The sequence below is a fragment of the Myotis lucifugus genome, unplaced genomic scaffold, assembly GCF_000147115.1.
Source record: "Myotis lucifugus unplaced genomic scaffold, Myoluc2.0 scaffold_257, whole genome shotgun sequence".
Classification (NCBI taxonomy): domain Eukaryota; kingdom Metazoa; phylum Chordata; class Mammalia; order Chiroptera; family Vespertilionidae; genus Myotis; species Myotis lucifugus.
The window spans coordinates 600803-620852 of NW_005871305.1; the positions used below are offsets into that span (position 1 = coordinate 600803).

At 35.3% G+C, this 20050-nt stretch overlaps 1 protein-coding gene across 1 annotated transcript in view; it reads right to left on the minus strand.

Moving 5' to 3' along the window:
- Nucleotides 1-176: 176 nt before the first annotated feature.
- The window catches only part of SLC25A40 (solute carrier family 25 member 40), a 28361-nt gene continuing 8487 nt past the window's right edge, over nt 177-20050 (minus strand). Inside the window, exons 3-12 of the mRNA XM_023762724.1 lie at nt 19772-19892; nt 18349-18408; nt 17420-17526; nt 14816-14883; nt 13043-13167; nt 12304-12477; nt 8657-8766; nt 3363-3444; nt 1581-1655; nt 177-1204 (exon numbers count right to left, since the gene is read on the minus strand). Of these exons, the coding sequence (XP_023618492.1) occupies nt 1095-1204; nt 1581-1655; nt 3363-3444; nt 8657-8766; nt 12304-12477; nt 13043-13167; nt 14816-14883; nt 17420-17526; nt 18349-18408; nt 19772-19868 (1008 nt within the window). The 5' untranslated portion in view covers nt 19869-19892 and the 3' untranslated portion in view covers nt 177-1094. The remainder of the gene's footprint in view (nt 1205-1580; nt 1656-3362; nt 3445-8656; nt 8767-12303; nt 12478-13042; nt 13168-14815; nt 14884-17419; nt 17527-18348; nt 18409-19771; nt 19893-20050) is intronic.

Sequence of the window (20050 nt, forward strand, 5' to 3'; positions counted from 1 at the left end):
CAGTGTTCCAGATAAACATTCTTACACACATTTTATGAAAATATTAGCTAAAGGTACAGTGATAATTTTAACTTAAGCAAAATATTTTAATGAAAGTATAAGTTAAAATAATTATATTTTTATGGATAATTATGTTGCAAATTTAAGGTAAATCAACACAGGATAAAAACAAAAGGTTACATACAAATCCCATATAATTTATTTCTGGTAAAACATATGAGTTTTTTACTATAATACAAATACATTAATTCCTCTGTGAACATCAGAGCTTTAACACCTAAATATATTACCTATTTTAGGGGGGAAATGTTTCACATTTTCATAAAATACACATAGTTTGCAATAAAGTGCTTTTCTTATGTATATCCTAAGAAAATCCAACAAATACTTTAAAAAATATCATTTCTTGTCCTGCCATAATCTTTTTATTTCATTCCTATAGTCATAAGCTAAATTACTTAGGCATTAGCCTATAGTGACCAAGGAAATTGTATGTGTAGTCTCTTGTCTAGCATACTAATGTGAGATGAATATCATCAAGGGAAATTCTAGAAATATTTTATAACTGACATTGTATTAATAATATCAAATATAATAGAACAAGCCAATAGAGCGACCTAGAGGACTCCACAGTGACACATGAATTATCACATGGCTGAAACCAGATGACCTTCCGGTGCCAAAACATTATTTTTACTTGTCTAAGTACAATGTTGTTTTCCACTCTACACCCACGCTTGACTTTAGTGAACATTTAATACAATCAGTAAACCACATTCTCTTGCAGTATCAGAATACAATACAGGATCTTTAATATCAAACTCTCAAGTTCCAAGTGTTAAGGAATAATTGTTTTTTTCTTTATAAAATGCTCAGTGGTTGTGATTTCTGAAATATCTTTTTCACTATCTCAAAAATTAGGAATACACAATTTATTTTAAAATAAGGATTATGATTTAGAGTCAAGGTAGAAATTTCTATTCATTTAAATTATCGGCAAGAAAGATACAAAATAATCGTAAGAAAAAAGAAAGGCTCTTGCCTAAGAGCTCCATCTTATTTGGCCGCGGCTATTTCAAGTTGAAGCAGCATCACTACTGCTGTTTTTGAGTATTTTTTTTCTGGAAAAAAGCCTTTCCAAATTCATATGTACTGATCATGATGGCACAAGCAGGAGCAATTTTAATTAAACGGGGAGTTAGGCCTGCAAAGAGAACAGAAAAATAGCAGAACAAATTTTACCTTATTTTAAAATACTTATTGGTTTGGTTTCATTCTGATGATGATCAAATTAAATGAAGTGATACATCAAATACTGTGCCATAAACTGGTATTCAAGAACAAGACAAACTTACTCCCAACCTCCTCAATTTAACTCCGTTACTTTACATAGAAATTTTATTAAGAGTAAATCTATTGTCATTTAACAGTTTTAAATCTATAGAAAAGATGTTTAGGAGGAAATCATAAATGTGAATTACTTTCAACAATTTCCTGCTGAATAGTTAATTTAGGAAGGATAGATTTAAAAGTAAAAGTAATAATTTTACTCAACGATTTGGTAAAGCAAATATTTTTACCTGTAAATAATCCAGAAAACCCATTCTTAGCAACAATGTTCTTCATTATAGCCCAGGTTGACATAGGCATAGAAACTAAATGTTAAAAAAAAAAGATAGCATTATGAATTACCCCTTAATTTCTAATACAGGTAAACACATAAAATAGTGTATGGCCTTTGGGGATATATCATTTCAATATAATAACAAGTTTGTCTAAAAAGTTATTTTAAATATTATTTGTAATAGTTGGATTCATTAAAAAGAAAAATTAGAAAAAGGCTATAAGTTTAAAGGTATAGAACTAAATGCAATCAAGGGGGAATATATAGAAGACTTCTCCTGAACTGATAGTATTTGTTTCTTAAGCTTTGTAGTAAGTATCCTTTATACTTTCTTCCACATATTAAAAAGTTTCATAATGAAAAATTTTAAAGATATATAGAAATATTCATGTGGTTCCCAAAGCCAAAGAGAAGTCCTGATAATCATTTTCATTAAATTTTTATTGCACACATTAAATAATATTTTTTTTTCTAAAAAGAGTTTCTGAGGATAACAGCTCATTCTCCCTAGTAAGGTTCTGCTTTATTAAAACCCTTCTGAATAGATGTGCCATATGAAATAAATTAGGTCAGTCCTATCCTCTCCAAAGGGCAGAACTGTCCTGTAACTAACAGTAACACTTCACTAATTTGCAACCATTCAAATAACTGAAAAATAGAAAAAATTAATTTGTATATTTAAAAAAATCAGCAAAAATAGATGTCACTGAGGTTCAAACATAAAGCTTATGAATGAGGCCCTGGCCAGGTAGGTCAGTTGGTTAGAATGTCATCCTGATATGCTAAGCTTGCAGGTTCGATCCCTGGTCAGGGCACATATAAGCAGCAGCCAACAAATAAATAAGTGCAACAACAGACAGTTGTGTCTCTGTCTCTGTCTTCCTCTCTCTGAATGAATGAATGAATGATGATAGGGTTTAGGCAGCTAGAAGGCTTGCACCTAAAACAGGGAAGTGGAGAAGGGACTACACTTTGGTAAGTTAAGGACAAAGTTGTCACTAATATTCATCAGATTTATTTTCAGAGGTCTATAATTAATGTTTCTTTTAACATTAGAATATCTATTTTACTTTGTATGCAAAATATCATTCTGGTGGGGAACAATTTATTTAAATTATAATAGGCTTATCACAAGGCTTCTATGACACAATTTTGTAATGGATAATTTCCATTGGGTTTGCGACACTTTCTACAGATGATATTGAAAGAATAGATCTAATGTATGCAACCAAGAGTACACTTTTGTTCTAGAAAAAATTACAGGTTATAAAGTAAAAATAAATGGAATAATAGGTAGAAAAAACACTTAAAAAGGAAAGCTAAAGTAAACAGGAAAATAATAAAATGTACAGGCATACTAATAAAACAAAACACACCAAGAGAAAAAAGGTTTCCCAGTAATTTACTATCCTTCACCTTGATTTGTCCAGATTTATTTGAAAAAAACAACAAAAAAACAACAAAAACATATAATTTAATCTTCTACATAGAACAGGTATAAGACTTAACTAATAGCAGGCAAAATACACAAACTTAGATTTCTTAATTTTTTTTTCGTTTGGGTTTAGAGTATTTTTTCCTGGATATTCCAATCTAAGAGTATATTAGTTTCAGCTAAAGAGTAAAGCAGAGGGGAAAAAAATCTTATCCCTATTCTAGATATTCCTAACTTAGTATCTGGAAAGAAAAACAAAATTTTCATGGTATCTTAAAAATGTTTTAAATGAATTAAACTTACTTTTATGACTTTCATACATCCAAAGTTGTGTCTGCTTTTGTGTTTTAACCACATCAAATGGCAAAGTTACAACAGCTGCGAACTATCAAAAAGTAAAATTGATTGATTTAAATCTGCCTTTAAATTTTTCCTAAAATTACATTCTCTTAATTAGCACTTTATTTAATAAGGACAATACTGAAAATTATAACTAAACTAACACATAAAATAAGACCAGATATATTTAAAGAAAAGCTTTTGTTAAAGAAAATATATATGTCTTAGGTATTTCTCTGAAAATTTAGGAATAAGTAAAATGTCTCAGAAAGTTCTCCTATTCCCCTGAGGTCACACAACTCCTAGTGGCAGAGACATAATTATAACCAGACATCTCTGACTTGAAAACCAGTGTTTGCAATCACCTACATTCCTGTGTTGCATTATTCCTTTACTATACATGAAGGTATAATACCTATTTTAAAACAGAAATTCTCAAATATCTAGCAAGCATTTAAAATTTTCTAACAAATGTTTAAAAAATTAAAGAAAATGGACTTTGAACTTTTAGTTCTAAATACCTATATATCTAGTTCATCTCAAAATGAACCAACTTAACAATTATTTTCACAATGACCTAATTAAGGAAAGTTTTTTTTAAAAGAATAATTAAATGCTCTTAAGAATGTCTTATAATATCTATAATAATAAAAGCGTAATATGCTATTTAGACTGGTTGTCCTTCTGGACGAAGCAGGGGCTGCGAGGCAAGCCCAGGTCCCAGGTGCCAGAGGGAAGTCAGTGCCAGCAGCCAGGAGAAGGAAGGCCTACTCTTGCATGAATTTCGTGCATCAGGCCTCTCGTCCTATATAATAAAAACCTAATATGCATATTGACTGAACAGCAGAATGACAGGTTGCTATGATGTGCACTGACCACCAGGGGGCAGATGCTCAACACAGGAGCTGCCCCCTGGTGGTCATTGCACTCCAACAGGGGGAGCACCGCTCAGCCAGAAGCTGGGCTTACAGCTGGCGAGAGCAGCTACAGTGGTGGGAGCCTCTCCCACTTCTGTGGCAGCACTAAGAACCCCTCGGGGGATGTCCACCTGCTGGCTTAGGCCCACTCCCTGCCTAGGGCACAGACTGGGCTGAGGGACCCCCACATCAAGTGCACAAATTTTGTGCACTGGGCCTCTAGTCCTATATAATAAAAGAGAAACATGTCAATTGACCATCCCTTCGCTATGCTCACCAGCCAATCAGGAGTGAGTATACAAATTAACCCAACAAAGATGGCAGGTTAATTTGCATACACAGGCACTGGGCGGAGAGCAGAGCGGGAGAGCCAGCAGCTTGGGGGGACGTGGCCCCCTCGGTCGTTCCCCCAAGGAGCCGGGCGGAGAGCAGAGCAGGAGAGCCGGAGGCTTGGGGGGATGTGGCAGAGTGAGAGGCTGTGGGACGGAAACAGAGCAGGAAGGGAAAACCCAGAGCGCGGGGAGCACCAGGAATGCTGGGAATCATAGTTCTGGTGGCAGCCCCAGGACCGGAAGCGGAAGCCCAGATCGCAGGGAGCACCAGGAATGCTGGGAATTGTAGTTCTGGTGGCAGACGGATCTCCTAGACCAGTGATGGCAAACTTATGACACTTGTGTCAGAGGTGACACGCGAACTCATTTTTTTGGTTGATTTTTCTTTGTTAAATGGCATTTAAATATATAAAATAAATATCAAAAATATAAGTCTTTGTTTTACTATGGTTGCAAAGATCAAAAAATTTCTATATGTGACACGGCACCAGAGTTAAGTTAGGGTTTTTCAAAATGCTGACACGCCGAGCTCAAAAGGTTCGCCATCACTGTCCTAGACATTAGAGCAAAGTGAGCCTGGAGCAAGTTACTGTTGCGGTGGGGGATGGAGGGAAAGCAAAGGTGAGAGACATAAGTAAAATCAGAGTGTCTAGGAAATTAAAGGGAAGATATCCTAAAACTTCCAGGAAATCTCCACCAATGAAGCAAAGGAAAAAAAAATGCCTCTATTATTCTGTGAGGAACAAACCAAACTGGGTTGTATGATTGCAAAGACACACAGAAACTCCTGGATTGGAGAGGGCTCCCAGATTGGAGAGGGTGCAGGTCAGGCTGAGGGACCCACCCCAAGTGCATGAATCTTCATGCACCAGGCCCCTAGTCTAAACTAATAAAAGAGAAACATGCAAATTGACCGCACCTCTGCTATGCCCCAAGCCACGCCCACCAGCCAATCAGAGCGACTATATGCAAATTAACTCAACCAAGATGGCGGCCGGCAGCCACAGAGCTGGAGCAAGCAGGAGGCTTGGTTGCCCCGGCGATGGAGGAAGCCAAGCTTCCTGCCTGCCCTGGCCGGCTGTGGCCTCCGCTAAAGGCAACAAAGTTTCAATTATAGAAGATAAATAAATCCCAGATACCTGCTTCCAGCCAGCCTCCACTGGGAGCTTGGGTGGCTGGGGGCTGTGGCCAGCCTTCAAACAGCCATCAGCCCTCACCCAGGCTGGCCAGGCACCCCAAGGGGGACCCTCACCCTGAAGGGGCTGTGGCCAGCCTGCAAACAGCCATCAGTCCTTCACCCAGACTGGCCAGGCACCCAGGCAGGGACCCCCACTCTGAAGGGGCTGTGGTTAGCCTGCAAACAGCCATCAGCTCCTCACCCAGGCTGGCCACACCTTTATGGGGTGAGGGTCCCCACGGGGGGCTTGGTCAGCCTGCAAACAGCCATCAGCCACTCACCCAGGCTGGCCAGGCACCCCAGTGGGACCCCCACCCTGATCCGGGACACCCTTCAGGGCTCACCAGCTGGCCCCACCCATGCACCAGGCCTCTATCCTATATAATAAAAGGGTAATATGCAAATTGACCCTAACAGCAGAACGACTGGGAATGACTGGTCACTATGACACACACTGACCACCAGGGGGCAGACGCTCAATGCAGGAGCTGTCCCCTGGGTGGTCAGTGTGCTCCCACAGGGGGAGCTCTGCTCAGCCACAAGCCAGGCTGACGGCTGCCAGTACAGCGGTAGTGGTAGGAGCCTCTCCCGCCTCCTTAGCAGCACTAAGGATGTCCGACTGCAGCTTAGGCCTGCTCCCCGCTGGCAAGCGGACATCTTCCGAGGGCTCCTGGGCTGCCAGAGGGATGTCTGACTGCCAGCTTAGGCCCAATCCCCCTGGGAGTGGGCCTAAGCCAGCAGGTGGTCATCCCCAGAGGGGTCCCAGACTGCGAGAGGGCACAGGCCAGGCTGAGGGATGCCCCTGAGTGCACAAATTTTTATGCACCGGGCCTCTAGTTTGATATAAAAGGCATGTACAGTAAATAAACGCGATCTTTTATTTTATTTGGCTTCTGGACTCACATTTGATCAATATACTCATAAAATGACCCTTAAAATCATTTATATTTCACCTGAAAAAATGTTGACTTAAATTCTTGAAATGAAATCAGGTTCAAAGATCTCTCAATTATTGTGTCTCCACTTACACAATCTAGTATGTAGTAGGAAAAAAATAGCAATGATGTTATATTTGTTAAATCGCTTTTTGACACTTTCTAAAATGATGTGGTTTTCTGTTTTCTGACAGGAAGCCCTGACATTGTCCACTGACATACTTTTTTTTTTTAAATCCTCACATGAAGATAAGTTTTTACTGATTGTAGAGAGAGAGCAAGGGAGAGAGAAACATTGATGTGAGAAACATTGATCAGTTGCCTCCCACATATGCCCCAACTGGGGATCAAAACCACACCTAGGTAAGTGCCCTGACCAGAAACCGAACCCACAACCTTTTTGTGTACCAAACAAAGCTCCAACCAACTGAGTTACCCAGGGCCACTGACATAATTTTTCTGTTGCAAAGACAAATTTTTATTTGAAAACAGTCAAAAGGCAGCAATATTTTCTAGATCATTAAAATTTTTTAATACATTTTTTATGTTAAACAGAATTAGTAAAATAAAACAACTTTCCTTCATATTACTGGAAAACTGGAAAAACATGCTAAAGCCATTATTACACTTTTTTTTTTTTAGATAGTAAGCATTTATTTGTAAGTTAATTGATGTCATTCCAACTGTTAGAAATTCTAAAAATAAACAGTACTTGTTTTTCTTCAGAATGGATTAAGATATAAATTAAATACAATTAAGTGACATTTAATCACCTCACAAATAAGAGGGATAATGAGAAGAGTTTGCTGGCATCGGAACTATTTAATTGCTAAAAAAAGTAATTGCTCTTTTGCCTCAATAGGCTTATAACCCACTAGGCTTAGTTTGATAAATCTCAGACCTGGGTATATTCAAAGCTGAATTTTGAACTCAGTCATAGTAGCTTTCTTAGCCTAGGTTTTTGATACAATTATTCCAATATTTTCTTGCAGGTCTCCATCAGTGAGCTTCTTCACTCTTGTTTTCATTTGGTTCCAATATGTTAGCACCTCACTCTAAGTCATCACAAATTCATTTTGTAAGTATGTGGATACAAGAAAAGTCTTTGTGGCCAAGATCATAGTGATACGAATCTGCATAAAGTCTACTATATGACTTTTCATTATGGAGATGGGTGGGAAAAGGTGAACTCTCTACTACCCCAAAAATGGTCATTTGAGATTCCTCCCTTCCAATTGTATAATTCTTTTGTTAAATTTGTTAAAATTCTTTTTAAAAGTACTTAGCCAGCCTGGGCTAGGGAGCTCTGTTGGTTGGAGCGCTGTCCTGATACGCCAAGGTTGCAGGTTCAATTCCCAATTAGGGCACATACAAGAATCAACCAATGAATGCATAAGTAAGGGAACAAATCAATGTTTCTATCTCAAATCAATTTAAAAAGTTGTTCTAAAGTACTTAGTTAATATGTTCCCAAAGAAATAAATTAGCAGAAGAGAATGGCATTATATTTATTCATTTCTATTATACAAATGAGATGACACTCCATTAAATATTACCTAACTAGGCATTTAATGAACAAATTGCAAAATACCTTGTAATAACAAAACACTATTTAAACTACTATAATTATCATAACTGTAGTTATCAAACAAGTCCAAAAGTTCAGAATATAATAATGTATATATAATAAAAACATAGATACAAAGTGCATTTTAAAATATTTGAATGGCTAGTAACTTATTCCCTCAAAATAGGATAATAAATACTCAGAAAAATTTTAAAGCAGTGCAGCTCAAAAGTGCTATCTCAATAGACATGAAATGCTATGTAATATTTTGTTCTGTTTTAATAAGATAATTATCATTCTGACATACTAACAACAAAAGAGTAAACTTACAGAACCAGACAATGCTCCTGAAGTAAAGTTGATCATAAATGTGGGTTCATATAAACCAGATTTCTCACACAACCACTTCTTTAAAAGTTCATAGTTATACCAGTACATTGCTATAAAAAACAGAATGAAATGAATGCATATTTAGAAATGAAATGCAGACCTTAGAGAAAATATTAGTGAGGTTATCTATTAAAGGAAAAGACATTATAACCTTGAAATATCTTGTTTTCTGTTTAAACACATACTAGATAAGATTTTTAAAAAAGAAACCAAATTCCCAATAATATTATAGCAGTCTTATAAACAAAAACTCTATGCATCAGTGAAATAGGACTTTAATTCCAAAATCCAACAAAGACAGTAGCAGAAAGGTAAAGTACAAGCCAATCTTATTCATGAACATAGGTATACAACCCTACAGAAATTAAATAATAAAAAGCAACTGAATCCACAGGTATTTCATAAAAGATCATATACTATGCCTAAACTGGGTTATCTGAGGAATGCAAAAGTAGCAAATAAAATAAACCCTTTAGATGCCACATACCATTTGACAGAACCATGGGACCACTTCTATTTAAAGCAAACAAAGAAATTTCTTGGAAAACTAGGGTTAAAAGAGTTATTTAACTTGATAAAGGGTATGCATCAAGAACTTATACCAAAAATAATTATTAATGGTGAAATAACAGAATTATTTCCTTTAGAACAAGGAAAATGATAAGGATGCAACATTATCATTGCTACTATTCAAAACTTTACTAGGCAGTCCATAAGATAGAAAAAAATATAAAAGCTATAATGATTAAAAGTGAAGAAACAAAGTAGTTATAATTTACATATTATTGTCTACATAGAAAACACAGAAGATATGAAGATAAATTAGAATTATAAGTTTTAAAAGTAGCTAACCATAAGCTAGTAGAGAAAATCTACTGTTACACTGCCTCAGGCACAAAGGGATTTAGGAACTTTTTTTAAAATAATAGATTTTTTAAAAAATATATTTTTATTGATTTCAGAGAGGAAGGGAGGCGAGAGAGAGAAAAAAAAACAATGATGAGAGAGAATCATTGATTCGTTGCCTCCTGCAGGCCGCCTACTGGGGACTGAGCCTGCAACCCAGTCATGTGCCCTTGACCGGAATCAAACCCAGGACCCTTCAGTCCGCAGGCTGATGCTCTGTCCACTGAGCCAAACTGGCTAGGGAAAAATAATAGATTTTAAAATAGCTGCCAGAAATTGGGGATGGGTGGGTGTATCTATAAATAAATCTTTTTTTTAAAGTGGCATATAACCTTTATGAAGAAAATTTTAAATCTCTGCTAAAACACTTTTAAAAAGAGTTATGTAATAAAGAGATATGACACTCCTAGGGGGAAAAATAAGGTAATATCAAGTTTTCTTTTATAATGCACTAGTAATTTAGACAGTACTATAGTATTAGCACAGGGTTATGCAAACTGGCCAGTGAAAGCTTGGTATGTCAGAGGTGATACTGCAGATCACTGCAGAAAGTATAATTCAACATTCAGTAAATGTTGCTGGGGTAACTATCTACCCACTTGCAGGGGAAACAAATACTTATTCACTCCATAACCCAAATCAATTATGGATACATGAATGGCCAATGAAATAGTGTCCAACCTCAGCAATAATCAGAAAAATGTAAGTTAAAGTGAGATCACCACTTCAAATTAGTAGATAAACAAAAATTAAGAACTGCAACAATAAAAGTGCTGGGGAGGGTAATTTGTCCTCTTAATTTTACTCTTGTTTATGTGTGAGTAAGCAAGTTAACAGTGCTGCTGTGAACAGTCTCTTAGTGTACAAGAATTTCTCCAGTATTAAATGTGCTGGTTCACATAAATATATATATTTAAAATTTCATTTGGTAATATCCAATTCTTTTAAAAATTACAATGTTCTAATTCATATATTGAAGTGGTGACTTCATAAGTAGACTTCATTTTATTAGTATACTTTATATTTTATTAGAGGCCTGCTGCACGAATTTGTGCACAGGTAGGGTCCCTAGGCCTGGCAAGCAATCAGGGCCAATCTGCTGGGCAACTGGCAGGGTGATCAGGGGGCCCCCACTGGCACCCACCTTGGCTGGCCTGGGACCTGCCAGCTGGGGGCAGCTCAGGCATTGAGTGTCTGCCCCCAGGTGGTCAGTGCACGTCATAGCGACCAGTCGTTTTGCCATTCGGTCAATTTTCATATTAGCCTTTTATTATATAGGATATCTATGTTACCTGTCTTGTGTCAAATATATAATACAAAAATTAAAAATAGGAATTGGCCTAGGAATCTATGATTAATTACACACTGTATGTTTCTAAACAGCATAACAACTGATCACAAAATGCTGGAGAAAAATACTAATGAAAAGGAAAAGATGTATAGAGATATGAATAAAAGAACCAAAGAAAAGGATTAACTCAAGAGAAAAAAAGAAAACAGAACATTAATATAAAGGTTCTTAATAATTATTTCTTTCAGGTCTTAAAGGAAAACTCCAATGATACACATGAGAAATGGTACTGAACTATGCACATTCTACAAGTTAACTTTAAACGTCTTTTTCATGATTTTCACCCTTTTCATAATTCAATAATTAGCACAATCTTCTATCAGATTTATAACAGTCTTATTTACAGGACACTCATTTAATGGGGAAGGTTTTTATCTTTGATAATTGAAAAAAGTAGGAGTTAATATTATTCATACGCAATCTTAAATGTAATTTGTGATATTTTTATTTATAGTAGTTTACTTACCGTGCTAATTATAACTTACTTAGAATAAGTTAAAGATAGTTTGTATTATCTAAATATAAATAAATACCAATTAATGTTGGAAAAGAAATTAAACACAAGAAAATAAAACCAGGCTTAAATTAGAAACTATTCCTATCTAATAAAGAGGGAATATGCTAATTGACCCTCATGCCATTGCAAAGATGGTGACACCCACAGCCAATAAGGAGAGAATATGCTAATTGACCACCCCGCCCTCAAAATGGCAGCACCCACAGCCAATAAGGAGGGAATATGCTAATTGACTGCCATGCCCTCAAAGATGGTGGCGCTCACAGCCACAAGATAGCAGTGCCCAGTCCCCTCAGCCCCGCTGGGGTGGCAGGTGTGCGGCAAGGCCAGCCCTCCTGCCTCCAGAGTCCCCCAGTCCCCTCAGCCCCCCAGCTGCCCAGGGCTGGCCCAAGGCACAGGCAAGCCTCGGATGGTGGCTGCCCAGCCGCCCAGGGCCGCTCGAGGCGCAGGTAATCAGGGCTGGCCAAGGCTTGCGCTGTCGGCAGTGGCAGCAGCAGAGGTGTGATGGGGGCGTCTCCTTCCCCTGATCGCCGGGTTGCCTCCCACCCCTGAGGGCTCCCGGACTGTGAGAGGGGGCAGGCCGGGCTGAGGGACCCCCCTCCAGTGCCTGAATTTTCATGCACCGGGCCTCTAGTTTATTCAAGGAAGACTCATAAAGCTTTGAGAGCCCAACACTGATCTAGGAGTTTTGGTTACTAAAGAAAAGAGCTCACACTTAACCTTAAGGGATTTAAAATATAGTTGATTTTAAAGTAATATATAAAAAGACAAAGCTAATTAAAATTTAGCAGATATTAATAAGATAAATCCTACCTGAGAATGGTACATCTCTAAGAAGAGTAGGAGTCCAGCCAGTCCAAAGGGAAATCCAACCATCTTTGGACACTTTCTTGGTGACAAATTGATGCAGCTCCTTGTAAGAAAACCTCTTAGATTGCATCTTGGTTCTTATCAATTCTAAGGGACTTATTACAGTTACTGCACCAACTAATACAAACAAGCAAATATTAAAAAACAAAACCAGAGCCATGTACTATGCAAATACACATGCAAAATTAATACTTCATGCATTTTATATTTTAAACTTCTATTTTGAAAAGTCTGCAAACCTTAACATCAAATATCTAATGCCAACATACTGGCGCAGATTTATTTTCCTTGATAAAGTTCTTTCTTAAAAGTCTGTTTTCAGCCCTAGCTAGTTTGCTCACTGGTTACAGCGTCGGCCCTTAGACTGAAGGGTCTCAGGTTTGATTCCGGTCAGAGGCATGCGACTAAACCTAAAATCTAGAATCTAGTCTAAAACCTAAATTCATTCTAATATCTCTGATCGAGATTCAACATGAATGGGTTGATCCCATTTCATTCTGATAGCAATTACCATGCCATATGCCTTCTAGAGTATAAATATTAACAAATCAGTAAAAACTACAAATGCAAAATATATATTATCAATACTCTGAATTTCGTACAAATTCTCTGTGAATGTCAAAATTGTAAAAGATTCTTTAAGCAGAAATCAAAATGAAAATATAATAAAGGTATTACTTACATCTGGCCACAATTCCAGCAACAATTGGTATATGGCTTTCATTTTCTCCTAATTTAGATTTCAGGAGAGCAGTTAATTGATCATAGCAGGTAAAATAGATAACTGTAGCAGGAACTGCCATTACTCTGTTAGAAACACACACAAAAATTTACATAAAATTATCAAATTTTTAAATATAAATACCTTATATTTTGTACAAGCTAAAAATCATAATGAATCAGCCCATGAGATCAATTTTTCTTTTATTTTAAATATTATTAACTTATTAGGTTTTTAAAATAGGTATCTGCCCTCCAGAAGTTTACATTCTAGTTGTGAAAATAAGTTAAGTACCAGTCAGATCATAAATAGTAAAAGATAAATGAGGACACTTCTCTGTCTCCTAGTCTTGTTCTATCTGCTTCTGGTCTCCCAAATCTTCCCTCCCAATTATATTTACCATAACATAAAAATCACTGAAGTAAAAAGTACAAGAGCAATTGTAAACTATTTTTGAAATATGGACCATATTCCATACCACCTTACAAAACTGGAAATAAATTACCACTAATGATGCCATGCTTATATATACTACTACTGAGGAATTTCTGATAACATTCTTTTAAATGAAAATATCAAAAGGGAATTATTAATTAAATTAAATACAGTTGCAGACACTGTCATGTCATAAATGTTAATGCAACAAGAAACCTTTCTATGTTAATAGACTAGCTAAAGTACATTCACAGACCATATTTTGGAATGCCTAATGTTCTAAAATGAAGTTTGATGATGAGAATTTAGATACAATTAACTTGGATCTAACCACTAACTTTATAACCTTAGGCAGTTAAAATATATGCCTCTAAGTTGACTACCAAAAAATAAATTAGAAAGAAATGAGGTATATAAAGGCAAGTTATTAGTTGGGATTTTTAATTTGGCCTTACTAGTTTATCACATTAATTCATATAATAGCTTGTTAGAAATTTAAAATTATCTGGAAAAGGAAAAGTATACTTATCACAGTATCTCTTTATTTTAGTAAAAAAAACACAGTCAAACACCAAATTCTTAATTTCTGAACATGAAAAAAAGTTATGCTTGTGCACCACAGACAACACAACAAGCCTGGTTGCTCAAATCTTGTATACGTTCAGGAAGGCATTATTTGTATGCTTGACCTTTGGCCAACTTCAAGAAATGTAGCCCTTGGAATATTCCCCATTATAAGGTTTTTCTGTATACCTGGAGCATTATTTCAACTTGTCTGGATTGATTTATATAAATGATATGATTTTTGGTAAACATCTGCTTTCCTTTTAGGGGTCTGAAGTTTTGGTAATCAGAGTTGTTCAAAAACACAGAATATGCCTGTGTGATCAACCAGTAAAAGCCCTAGGAAACGCCTTACACAGGCTGCTGTAGTTCAATGCTGAAAGAATGAGCACACAAATCATACTCCCCCCCTCAAAACAAAACAAAAATAGAAAAGAAAAAAAAGAAGAAGCACATCCTGTGCAATGTTGCGAGGGAGGACTTTGGAGCCTATTGCCTGGTCAACTTCTTTTGTGTCTTTTTCCTTTACTAAACCATAGTCGGGAATATAACCTTCATTAGGTCCTGTGAGTCCTTCCAGCAAATCATAAATGTGTTGGTGGTTGTGGGACTCACAACACAATGTTTTAAAATATGAAAAAGTTCTAGTATTAAAAATGCACAGTTTTTTTAATCATGCTGTAATGCAAAACAACACTATCATTTAGTAAAAGGAAATATTAAATTTCAACTTACAAGGTGGGGGGAAGGCCACTCCACAGAGATTTAATGCCCTCATTTCGAATGATTTTCAAAAATGCATCCTAAAATCATAATAGAGAAAAGTAGTCAAAATATATTCCTGAACCTGACATACAAAAAGTTTATAATAATAATTGGTAATTTGATTCTCTCAAGTGTTTATTTCTAAAATACAAGTTTTTCAGATGTATGTATGGCCAATCTTTTTTTTTTCCCCCTAAGGAATTGTCCTTAACTTTCAAACACAAGTAAAGGATTCTGGATGATACTTTCAGCTTACAGAATAAAGTCTGTATTACTCAGCTTTGGATTGTTCTAATTAGCTCTAAGAAACCAAGTTTTTCAAAAATTATTATAAAAAGAAAGTGGAATAATGGCAGAGAATTTGTCAGATTAATTCTGCTTGCCAATTATGAAATCTGAGAAAATATCATTTAAATCCAATATTTCAAATCTCTGGAGAGGAACCAAAACCAGGCAAAAACTAAAGGGAAATCTGCTGTTAAAGGACAAAGTGCAACGAGTGAGATTTGCAAATCTGCAGCTTTTTTTGCCTATGGAAGTGGCAAAATATCCACAGCAAAGTTAGCTGGTTGAGATGGCAAGTACAGAGTCCAGGCTGGAAGAATAATCAGACAGCTAGGGGCAAATCCTGGAAAGGAAGCCCCCAATGTGCATGCAGGAGCAGCCATAAAACTTGGCTCTCTACTAACTTTTATGCAATCCCAGAGAAAGACCACAGGGTCCTACAGTCCACCAGAGGGAAGCACGAGTTTAAGTTTGAATCCGGCCAAAGTTTAACTGCCTTCTAGAACAAAACTAACTCTTCAGAAGTATATAAAAGAATCCAGAGTTTTTATAATAATCATTCGCAATATCCATTATCCAATCAAAATTCAGTAAACAAAAAGAAACAAGAAAATGTGCTCATACTAAAAAAAAAGTGGAGTAGAAACCAACAAGCATGATTTAGATGAAACAATTGGCAGCTATTATAAACATGTTCAAGAATTTAAACATGATGTATGCATAATGAATGAACAAATTTGGAATTTCAAAAAAAGTTACTATAAAAAAACAGCCAAATGAAAACTCTACATCTAAAGTGAAAAATCTACTAAGTGGGCTTCACAGCAGAAAGAAACAGCAAAGAGCAAGTCAATGGATTTAAACCTGAAGGGAAATACAGGATAGGCAAAGTATATTTACAGTGGTGAGTATGCAAAACACAGAGTTTATTCTTATATTGCTATTTATTCATTATTGTATTATTTTCCACATGAACAACTGTAAACCTATAAAGTAGTATAACAACCTTATTTCAAGTCATAGATGAAAGAAGAGAGAATGGGTACAGGAAAAAAGTTAAGCCAGAATTCTATATGCAGCAAAAATACGCTTGAAAAAATGCTCAATAAGTACATTTTAGATGAACAAAAACTGAAATACTCTGACAAAATACCTTTAATAAAGAATGTTGAAAGAAGTTCTTCAGAATGAAGTGTTCACAGAGAAAAACAATGAGTAGTTTTTTATATTTACTTTCACAACAAAATCTGTGAATGAAATGTATGTAGCAGCTTTATTCAAAATAGCTAAAAATTGGAAACAACTCAATATCTATATCAAGGAATAGTATAAGAAGGAACAAACTACTGAAACATGCATCAATGTGAATGAATCTCTACATAATTATGCTAAGTGAAAAGTGCCTATCCCAAAATATTATATATGTTATGAGCCTATTTAAATAATATTGTTGAAATTACAAAATTATATAAATGGAGAACAGACTAGTGGTTGCCAGGAGTTCAGAGCAGGTGAAAGCACAAATGGGTATGTCTATAAAAGGGCAAAAGAAGGATCCGGTGGGGATGGAATTGTTCTGTATCTTAACTGTATCAATGCCAATATCCTGGTTGTGGTATTATACTTGTTTTGTAAGATGTTACTATTAGAGGAAACTGGAAAAAGGGTACTTGGAACCATCTATATATTTTTCTTAAAATTGCGTATGATCTATAATCTCAAAATAAAGAATATTTTTTAATTTTAAAAAATATACACCCCCACTTTTGTTCTACATAAAAAACATGAACAGCCCTGGCTGGGTAGGCTCAGTGTTAGAGCAACGGCATGTGGACTGAAGGGTCATGGGTTCAATTCCAGTCAAGGGCACATACCTCAGGCTGCAGGCTTTATTCTCAGTCTCTCCTCTGCGGGAGGCAACCAACTGATGTGTCTCTCTCACATTGATGTTTCTCTCTCTCTCTGTCTCTCCCCCTCCTTCCACACTCTCTGAAAAGAATCAATGGGAAAAATATCCTCAGGTGAGGATTAACAAAACGTTTTGTGTGTGTGTGTGTGTGTGTGTGTGTGTGTGTGTGTGTGTTTTTAAAAGCATGAAAAGAAAGTTAGTGTTAAAAGCAAAGAAGTACTTTCCCTTTCCTGCTTCAATATCCACTTTTTATCTGTGGGTAAATTTGCTAAGTATATGATAAAATTTTACTGTCATGTAATTTGAAAGATCTTTCACTCACGAGATTAAATATAAAAATAGAAAATATACTGTGATTATACATAATATAATCTCCTTACTAATGTTCCCCGGAAATATCCTGGCTTCTTATACCATGCTTTGTTGCCTTCCTCTTCACAGATACAGAGATGATCCATAAGTCCATTATTATATACAAAACATTTTCCTAACAAAGAAGATTACAACAGTCAACAATTATGTCATACAATTGTATTATTTTTATTGATTAAAAAATTGAAATTACAATGAGGGGACTAGAAAATTGTAAGAAAATATATAATCTTGTCCTTACCTTTTGGGATGAAATATACATAAATTGATTTGCTTAATGACACAGCATTGAGATCTAAATTCACAGTGGTTAAAAAAGTGAGCAAATTTTATGTTTTCAGAAGTGCAGTAAGCAAATGCAAACAGAAATAAATATTTTTTTTTGGTTATGTGGGGGGATGGAGAGAAAAGATAAAAGGAGGAAAACCTGTTTTGATATGAGAATATGAGTGTACGTCTTCTCTATTTGACAAGAAAACTCTGTGGTATGAAAGGGAAATGCAGACAAAAATATATTATGAAATCTAATGTATATTTGAATGCTGCTAAGAGAGTAGATCTTTAAAGTTCTCCTGACAAGAAAAGCAAATTTGTGAAGTAATGGATGTTAACTAAACTTACTGTGGTGATCATTTTGCCATGTATACATATATATTAAATCATTATGTTGCATACCTAAAACTAATACAGTGTTATTTGTCAAATATATCTCAAATAAAAATCATCCTCTTACCTAATTAGTATAGGTTTATGAAAGTGTTATATATACATTTGTTTTCTGCCTAGATCTCATCATGTACAATTAGGTGATGAAAACCTGCTTCTGCATTATGGTACAGTTTTTTGATTGACAAAAAAAGATTAACATTCAAACAAAAATGAATGCAGTAACACTTAAAAATCTGACATAAACTTCCAGTACATAACTAGTACATACCTTTGTAAAATTGGTTGCTTTGGGCTTGCAGTCGAATTTTAACAACATCCAGGGGTGTCACTATGAAGATATGTAAGTTTCAATTAACAAGAGACACATGTAAGTTTAGAAATGTTTGTCCAAAGAACACAAAATACAGGATGGGGCAAAAGTAGGTTTACAGTTGTGAATATATATTATTTTTTATTAATTATTGTATTATTTCTATACAAACAACTATAAGCCTAGTTTTGCCCCAACTTGTGTATTGAACCATACTTTTCCTCATGACTATATAATGGGTAAGGTTATTTATCTTAAAGTGATTTTGAATGTAACGTTCTAATATTTACCCTTGAATTTTGTTTGAAGAGGATCAATGAGAAGACGATGTAATTACTTCTGCTACAAATATTAAAATGTCACTTAAAATTTTTCTACAACTATAATTCCATTAACATTAAAACTAAAAGACTAGTCCAAAAGTCTATTTAAATATGGAGAATAACTGTATTATAAGTAATCAATAATCAAACAATAGTAGTCTTCCTAATCTATTAAATTTACTTGTATCAAATGAAAACTATAGTTAATGTAAATTTGAGTAAACTAGTCATACAGCATCTTTATCAACAGGTTGTGTTATTCCATTTTGGAACAGCACAGTAAAGGAGAATGGTTTTAACTTGCATGCTCTATTTGGCCCAAGCAGAAAAAATGCCAAATAATGGTACCAAAGAAAACTTTCCCTCATCTGACAATGATCTCTAAGGCCTTTACAACTCTAACATTCTGACCTGAAGTAACATATTACCATCCTAAAGCAATTAGTTTATGTTTGTTCTAGTTATCTGCTATGTTATTGAAATAAACCAGCCAAGTTAAAATCATTATGTTCAACTGTCACCTAACTATGTCATTTGGCTGTATCTACAAGAAATTGACTATAAATTAAAAAACAAACAATAAAACCCCACAGAAAAAAGTGGTCCAGAGAAATTTAAGAAATTCACCATTAATATAAGAAAAGTTAAACAATTTGTATTCATTGCTATTGTAAATTGTCCAAATTCTGTATTATTCATTATGCTGATGTTTTATTTCATCTTCTTGCTATTTTAAAAAAGGATAAAAGTCAGAAAATTTTAATACTAATAGGGACCATAGAAAACTCCTAAGATAAGCTCCTAATTTACAGATGAAAAATAAAGCTCAAGAGAAGTAGAGACAATCCCAAAGTACATTCACCCTGAGAATGACAAAGCAAGGACTAAAATTCAAGTCTCTTGATATTCTGTCCTGGGTTCTTTTCATGTTATGCTGATGGAGGGATACTGTTATTTATGAAGGATGAATAATAATATTAGCATTATTTCACAGATAGTAAAACTCAAATGAATTGATTCACCCAGTTACATAATCTACATCAGTAACATTATTTTACCCATTAGTGATGTCAGTATGGCCCCAGTACAAGAGGCAACAATCTGTTGAAAAGGTGTCACATTGCAAATCTGTGGTCTCTCTCCTTCAGGATCCATATTTTTAACTAATTGAAGAAAAATCTGTTAAAGAAAAGCAAGATGTAAGATAAAAGTTTAATGGAAAATGCCCTCAAAATTCACTGCTATAAATTTAAAAAACTATAAAAACAATAATCAGCATTAATGTCAAAGCACATTGTGACAACTATCAAAAGTAAATGTGTAAGTTCTATACACAA